Source organism: Channa argus, chromosome 14 (assembly GCF_033026475.1).
Source record: "Channa argus isolate prfri chromosome 14, Channa argus male v1.0, whole genome shotgun sequence".
Taxonomy (NCBI): Eukaryota; Metazoa; Chordata; class Actinopteri; order Anabantiformes; family Channidae; genus Channa; species Channa argus.
In genome coordinates, this window is record NC_090210.1 from 16915293 (window position 1) to 16923999 (window position 8707).

The window sequence follows — 8707 nt, forward strand, 5'->3', positions numbered from 1 at the left end:
TTTGGGAGATAGTTGGTTTAATCCTTCTTTTCAAAAGCAACAATAACGCCAGCAAAAGCAAAACACTTATAATATTACAGTATCACATTTGGGTAACCTTTGATCTCTCACACCATATCACCATGAGGTTTAGATGGAGTCAAAATAAATGAAAAATATGTCTTGAACATCTTATATGTACTTTGTGTTGGGAGAAATTGGAAAATGTTTCAGGGGATATGCTGCAGGTTCCACTAATAAGAGCTCTGGATGTCTATAAACTACTGTTAAGTTTAACTTGTACTGTGTGGATCTATGTTGTATGTTTTGTTTGCAGACTAGAAAGTATCAATCATTATAACAGTTTGTAAGAGAGGCGGAGCTGTGTAAGCGTGACAGTGCACATATAAATGTCCAAAGAAGTTTATTCAAAGTGTCTTACACAGTCTACAACAGCTGTGTTGAAACTGGTACAGGCATAATTGGCAGTCTTCATCTTAAACTCATCTAATGAGCATTAGACACTGTCAGAATTTTGTTTTGAAAGTGGGAAGAATGTTGTTTTTCAGGAACAATAGAAGAGAAACATGCCGATGGGCTGCCCCGCAGTATTTCGTCTGTGGCTGGAGTCTAATAAACATCTTAAACAGAAGTGTGTTTAGTCTTTGAGGCCCTGCTTGTAGGCTAATAAACTTGTTAAACAGTCATTGGTTGATAGAAAAATTACTTCGGCAAAAGTGAATAATTTCAAAAGACTTAGTATTTGGAGGATTAATGACCTATTAGAAAACAGCTTTTTTGACAGTGTTGCCATTAATCAGAATATGGAAGTGTTGTCCTTGGCGCCAGACGGGGGGTGACTGGCCATTGGGTGCCACCCCCTGCCAGAGTGAGAAGGTGGTAGGCACCTGCTGTAGAACTTGCAGCACAACCAATCTTGTGGGGTAAAAACCAATCACTGTGAGTATAAATGGATTACATTTAATTATTCTTTAAACTTACGGAATATTCATATATTTTGTCCCCTACCTTTCCCTAGCTGTTTGTTATTATATGTTTATGACTATTTGGAGTTACAGTAGGTTGAATATTTAGATATCTGGCTTTTTGTTTTGTTTTTTACATTCCACACTTTATAAACAGAAGAATATACAGCTATTCTTCCCAAAAAGGTTTCTAAATTTGACTTTAAAACGTTTAAACCATTTTCCAAATGTGCCAACCTATTTGAAGTGTGTGTCCAGTCTGGCCCCCAACAATAAACTATTTCTAGATTCACCCCCGATTCACCCCCCAAATGGGGGTCATAATGGAGACAAAATATCCAAACATCACATTATTTATTTAAATAAGACATTTACTCCCTCGGTGAGTTGACTACTACTACAGAGATGTGTTATCTATGTGTGTCCTATTGAACACAGCGGAGGAAGAAGCCGAAAGACTTGAACCCTGATTGAACCCTGCCACGGCAGCTGTGTGAGTGCGCCACCACTGCGCGTCTCGCTGTCCGGTCAACTTCAGCTCGTCATTACCAGTCGCACCAGTCAGCCACTGTGGTCAAGGCATCGACACGTCAGAAGGCTTTTGAAGAGCTTCACAGGCAACTATATGGGGACTCACTGAAGACACCGCGGCGTCTTCAATCGGCAGCACCACGCTGAAGTAACCGAAAGGTAAACAGTTACTGACAGGATGTTTTCAGCCCGTTCACCAGCAGCAGCCTGTGGTGATGCGGTTTTCTACCGTCAGCTAACGTTAGCTAGCCGCGTAAGATGGCCAACATCTTTTAGCTAGGATGGATTAATTTGAGTCAGACACACAGCGATTGGAAATAAATTCAGCACATACCGAGCATACATGTAAGACATTTAATGCAAACGAGAGAGCTGTCCTTAGCTTTGGCCCTTGCTTGTTTTGTTTTTACCGCTTGTTGTTAACGGCAAACCCAAAGCTAGCTAAGGGTTAATTAACTGCCAAACGGCTAGCCGAGTCCCGACTCCATTCATTTATTTTCTCGACCAACGTTGCCATCGTTCGTTGTGTTAAACTCTGCTAATTGCCAGTTTGAACTTATAGCAAACGTTTGAACCGTTTGGTTTCTCTTCGTTTATTTCCGCATTAATGATCTACGTTTGTGGACGCTTGTGAAGTTAGTGGTAACGATATATCGGCTCGGAATGGATCTGTTCACGTCAACAAGGGCTAACGTTACATTTAGCTATGCCACAAACTTGAACATGGGGTTGATCTTTATCTAATCGTTATTTAACGTTTTGTAGTCACGTATGGAGGCCTGCTTGCGCGGTTGTCCAAGTAGGTGAAAGGTAATGTCACAATATTATGTAAATGTGTACAATGATACATTTCTACATATGTAAGTTACCATTACTGTGGCTTTTTGTTAATCATTGGCACACAAGTCATCCCGATTCTATTTCTCTTGGGTAACTTTACAGAACTACTTTGAATGAGTGCATTCAAGCGTACGTTTGAAAGCTGTTACTAGTTATTAAGTTCACTAGACAGCTAGAACCAACAGCTTTGCAATACCATTATATACTATTTTTACAAGTTGTCTAAACTTTGTTAGAGAGGTGTTTCATTAGAGACATGTAATATAATTTGGAATGGGGTTGTTCAAGTGCCATATTGTGTAAATCCACACTAATTACTGGAAAGTTCTCAGTATATAACATTGCAGTGTAGCAGCACCATAAACTAAAGCTCTAAAACTTCTAAAAAGCTGAAACAGCACTGACAAGCAAACATACATCCTGGATCCTGACAACTAGGGAAATGTAAGTTAACTGAATGTACAAATGCACACTTTAGTAAATGTTACGTGCTACTTCGCATTTACACTGAAATCGCTGACGGAGAAAATGAACATTGTATATTAGGGATTTCCAGATGCTGACGTCAGTTTTAAGCAAACGTTCTGATGCCCTTGTCTACTTATACTTGTAAAACTTCTCCAATACTGTTAACTTATACGTGGAGGTGGACAAATGTGTGGGATTTACAGCTGTTTTAAGTGATGACGAAAGTAAAGCTGAATGCAAGCTTTACTAAAGTCTTAAGATCCAGTTACTAAAAATCATTCTTTTGTTTCTCTTATTTTAAACCTGTTTAATATTTGCGACTGACCTTGTCAATAACAAAGGGAAAGCTATAATTATACCTTTTTATCTAAAGTAAGCTTTATTTTACATCCATATTCCTTTGTAGACTACAGTCTGTGTTGTCACCACCAATCCATCCAGGGTCCCACTTCAAATTTTTTTTTATTTTTTATTTTATTTTTTGTCCTTTTCTGTTCTTTTTAGCAAAAGTTGCTTCCCGTCACTGCCATAAAAAGAAGAAGAACATGCAGTTTTTTTTTTTCTTTCGGCAGGATTTGTGGGTTTGTCTACCTTTAAAACGTGGAGCCATCATGTGTTTCTTCCAGACTGTCAGACTAGAAATCTGTGACATTTGGTGGGTAGCGTGTTAAAGCGTAAATTGTCTAGTCTTTAAACATTTTCAGGTGTGTCCCCTTTACTATTTGGACAAGCACCGTCTGCCATCAGCTTAACTAAGGGTTTGATTGATGAGGAGAAACAATAGGCCAAGTGCAACAATATTCCTTGATGACACTTTGATCAGAGTGAGCCCTGCCACAGCACAAAACTTGTTCAGAATTGGCTTGAGAACCATGACAAAATGCAAAGTTTTGTCTTTGCCTCAAAGACCTCATATCTCAATCTATCGGATATGTGTTTAAAAAATAAAAAATTGATCCACGGATGCCCCATTTCGCAAATTGTCGAACTAGAAGGATCTGTGGCAGGTACCACAGCCTTCCCTTATGAGTCTTGTGCAGTCCATGCTTAAATGGGCCAGAGCTGTTTTGGTGGCACAAGTGTACAATTTGTTTGTTTTCCACATAATAAGTATCTAAAACTTTTACAGTACTGCGTACAATAAATGAGACCCCTGCATAGAGGATCATGATAGTCAAGGGTTTGATGTTTGATCCATGTAATGTTTACTGTTTCGCTGGAAATGTCTTGAAATATATTTTCAGAAAAAAAGCGGTGAACCCTGCTATTAGACTGGCAGCTATGTGAAAATCTGCACTAGTTGACTTGGGTTTGGCTTTGTCTTGATTTTAAATAGTATGTAGCTGAATTAGGATTACTTTTTTAGGCAGTTCTGGTTTGTGTATTCACATCAATTCTTCTAGCCTTGCGCAATTTGTAAAGTAAAAGCTAGCACTGTGATTGTTTATGCTACATAATAAGTAGGCTCCTTCTTGTGCAGTTAGGTGTAATCTCATACTTGTAAAGAGTGTAACATGAACCTTTTGCGGTCTGGTTTGGCAGTTCAGTCATAGGACTGATTCTTTTGTCACTTGATCAAAGCAAATGTGCATGGGGTAATTCCAGGTGGGGAGCATAAATGGGAATAATTAGCACTCAATACTTAGTATTTTTAAAGTATTTCACTTATACATGATGTACATAAAGATAAAAAAGCCAGATCTTCAGTTATTGCTTGGTAATTTGTTATAAGGTGGAGCTTTTATTCATAACATTCAGTTTATAAAATGGAAGAATTAATCTATGCAGGACTTATGTGATATCCTTAAACACACAATAGATTATAGCAGAGGGGGAGAATAAATCAACTCTTCAACTCAGTATGCCTGTGTGTTTTATTTGCTTGTGTTTACAAATGGTTTAGCAGATGGGACAGTAGGAATGAGTCCTTTGAGATCCTAATGCTCTGTTGTCTTAGGCATTCACTTTGGAGTTTAACCAGGCAGGATGGTGCTGGAGTGACAAGAACCTCCTGAAAATGAAAACATCTTTGAAATGTATCACAACTTCAACTACAGTCTCTTGAGTGTATTCACTCCATCTGTTTTAAGTGTACATATCAAATGAATACCTCATATTAACATTTGTGCTAATTTTACCAAACTGTTCTAAGATTAAAAAGCAGACCAATTCCTGCAGAGATTATGCATTTGGTAGGGTAATGAGCAAAAATAATCAACACGCTGAAGTCTAATAAGCTGCCTATTGTAGCCAGTCAATGTCATGACACCCCCCACTTTTCATTAGTCCAACACGAGAACAAGCACATTTAGCAATGATTGCACTGTACATGTGACTGACTGGAAGACCATCACTCTGTGGAGTACTGCTTGTTTTTATTTCCCTGAGCTTGTAGTCTTATCAGGTCAAAAACATGTCCCTTATCAGCCACACACTGCTAACCTTAAAGAGGGCATCCAATTGGCTGAACTGTTTGAGTCCTGTCAGGTGACTGAAGGAACATAAAGTATGTGTCCTGCAAAAAGTAGCCCAGAAGAAGGATGACAAGGTTTATTACAGTGTTGCAACACAGCCACTGGTATCAGATAGCGGTGTATCAATGTTTACCCTTGTGAGGGTTATTCCAAGGTAATTAGGTGGGCCATATTTGAGACTAGATTCAGAATGCCAGTGGGGGGACACCCATCAATATTTGACGGAGGAAAACAGGACCCAGTAGAGGTATCATAAGGTGGGTAAAGTAGGAGCTGGTGCCCCACCAGAGAGATGAAGAGACAAAGATCCTGGGGGGAAAGGGAGCTCCTAGGAAGAAACACATACAACAGTGAACAGGATGAGTCCTTGTCTCTGAGGTCATCTTGGTCCCTGGTGAGTCAGTGTTGACAGGTCTTAGTCGACCACAGCTTGGGCCTGCTGCTGTCGCCACTGCTACAGTGTTAGTCATCTTGTATTGTTCGGTTTGCCAGTTTGCTTGGCTTGTTGGCTTATTATTGTAGTGTTATGTGTATATATTATTGTGTTGTACACACTTGGTGGCTTAATATCAGACTACACTAAATTAGATGGAAAATGTCAGTTTTAGGGCTATATTTAAGTTGTGTAAACACTGTACTTGTGTGATTCTGATTCTGGGGAGATACTGAAAGAAGGAAGAAGCAGGTAGCAGCAGACAAAACATGTTTGTCATATGTGACTGCATACTGGAGAAAAAAATACTGGCATATTTCCAAACTTGGAGAGAGAGTAAAAATAAAACTTAAAATGTCAGGTCAAAATAAAAGTGAAACTTAACGAGGATTATGCTGCACTTTATATGTTCTTGTAAACAAGATCAAACATTGTAGAGATACTGATGACACAAACACATAAGAGTAACTAAAAATATAGTACATTGAAATAATTTTGCCTCTAATGTCTGTTGCTTCCTTATGTTTCAGGCCATGTTTTAGTTTGGTTGTAACCCTTAGATTTTATTTTTATTTGTATGCTTTCCTCAATTTGTTTGAAACTTGTAAAGTTGCACTGTATGCAAGTCATTGCTGCTTTAAACACCAGAATCTGTTTTATTAATAAAATGTATAAATAATTGTGGCAATATTTGTAAAGGTAAATCACGGAGTGTGAAAAGCAAAAACCACCTGTCCTGTTCATCAAAAAGTCCTGCCCCATTTTCCAATGAAGGAATTGTTTTGAACCACATTCTAACTGTTATGGTAATATTTAATTAAAGATATTATATAGAATAATAAACTTTACAACATTGTAGCAGCTTTAACTATTTTTTTTATTGTCACTACTGGTTATTTTTATTCTAGTTCGTTCTATTTTCTGGATGACTATTATTTTAGTAAATGTAAAAAAAATCTTATTCATCTAAGAATTAATAGCTTCTACTTTTTTGATTTTCATGTCACATCAAACCATCAGTTTACCAGGGTTAGCCTAATTTCTTTTAGTTTTTATGTGGTAAAAGGTGTGAGAAGATTCTGAGCTGTATGCACAGATCAACAGTGGTTTCCCTACTCTACGACACCCCTTCTCGAACAGTTACCCTTATTCTTCAACTAAACATCCTAAACTAAAATATGAAAATTTCAGGTTACATAAATGCAGTGAAGTCAGCAGCATTATGTGTTTACAAGCACCACTAAACTAGGTATTGACCTTTGTAAACCAAGCTTGTGAAATTAATAGTCATGCGCGTTCTGTCACTGTAAACAAATTATTGCAAATAAACTATTTCATTAATTTTAGGGGCAACGGGAAGGCTCTACAGTTTCATTGTGTATGGATAGCTCTGGTCTACGTGAATTCTCTCTGGTTTAACAGCTTGGACAGAATGGTTGTTAAATGACCCAAATAACAGAGTCTTAGGAAATGTGGAGAGCTCATATTATTGCAGCCACAGAAGTGTGGTTTTTAGAATTGTATTTGATACTTAGAAAAGAGGTCAGCTGTTTTTGTGGCAGCAGAGCAGTGGGAGGCTGTCTCTTCTCATTCCTTCAGCCCAGCTGTCAGCCCCCCTCTCTGATGTTGCTCATGTGGGACAGTGTCCAGTGAAAGAGTAACAGTGTCAGTCTGTATGGAGGTCAAGAGATAACAGAGACCACAGGGCAGGCAGGCAGTGAGAGAGCAAAGGGTTGGAAGCAAACAACAAATGAGACCGCCTGATTGTCTAGGGGAAGATACTCGAAGAATAAACAACTGCGGATAGAGACAACTAGGGAGACGGGCCAAAGGAATTAAAGAGAAATCAAGGGGGAAATTTGTTGACTTGTATAGACTAAAACTCTTCTCCTCTGAACTCCCTCAAAACAATAAACAATAGGCCCTCATTATCCCTTTCCCTTAACTGTGCTTATATTTTGTTCTTTTCCTTCCTATCCAGGCAGACACCATGAATTACGTGGGCCAGCTGGCTGGTCAGGTGCTGGTAACAGTCAAAGAACTATATAAGGGCATTAATCAAGCCACGTTGTCCGGCTGCATTGATGTTGTGGTTGTCCGCCAGAGAGATGGCACCTACCAGTGCTCACCATTTCATGTGCGCTTTGGCAAGCTGGGTGTTCTCCGCTCTAAAGAGAAAGTGGTAAGTTTAAAGCATGGCAGGTTAAAGGCATGTAATAAATTAATAAATCTGTATAGAAGCAGGCTCTCTAATCCACACTATTAAACCAGAGTAAAAGTAATGTGATCTTCAAAAACTGTCCTTATAGAAGTCTTTAGGGCAGCTTAAATGTCAGAAAAACATGGATGTTTCTAAAATGTTCCATGAAAGTATGGTCAAATTAGCCTTACTTTTAATAGAAAATAAATGTGGATACTAACAGATATTGAACAAACCACAAAGATACTTACAGGATGATGCTGCAGTATGTAATGTGACCAAACATTCATGGATGTCTAAGGGGGTTATATTAAAGAAGCAAGACTCAATTTTTTTCAATATTTCTTAAAGAATAATAGGTAAACGATTTAGTAAACAACATTACTTGGGTCATCTGTATGCCTCACTGCACATAAACCTTCCCATAGACCAGCTAGGTTTTCCATTTTGGTGTCAGGCTTCAGTCAGAATTAATGGCTTCATTGGCTTTATTTGCACTGCACAGATAAAATGTTTTGTGCTTTTGACACTGTCAAATTTTAGCTGTCACTGTATTTTCATCTAGAGAGGAGATTAATTTAATCCTGGTTATTAAGTCATGGTGGCATATTTAGAATTCAGTACAGAAGTAGTAGCAGTGTTTTTATTGCACCTTTGTGGTGACCTAAATGATGGGTAGAAAGTTCCAGTTATGATTTTTCACCGTTATAGTTGTAAAAAGGATGTAATTTGGGATAGTAAATGAAAACAACATGAGCATTAGTAAAACAGCCTTTTTTTTAGTGAAAGTTGGCCT

General features: G+C 38.3%; 1 protein-coding gene across 8 annotated transcripts in view; it reads left to right on the forward strand.

Moving 5' to 3' along the window:
- Positions 1-1446: 1446 nt before the first annotated feature.
- lpin2 (lipin 2) overlaps positions 1447-8707 on the forward strand; it is a 23534-nt gene continuing 16273 nt past the window's right edge. For 3 of the 8 annotated variants that reach the window (XR_010910668.1, XR_010910669.1, XM_067475665.1), the window contains exons 1-2: positions 5535-5672; positions 7693-7893. Coding sequence is in view for 1 of the 8 variants with exons in the window: in XM_067475665.1 (XP_067331766.1) it covers positions 5571-5672; positions 7693-7893 (303 nt within the window). In the remaining 7 variants the exon portion in view is untranslated. Of the gene's footprint in view, positions 1656-2466; positions 2781-4878; positions 5673-7692; positions 7894-8707 lie in introns of those variants that run through there. The other 5 variants (XR_010910673.1, XR_010910674.1, XR_010910670.1 and 2 more) reach the window with 4 other exon arrangements.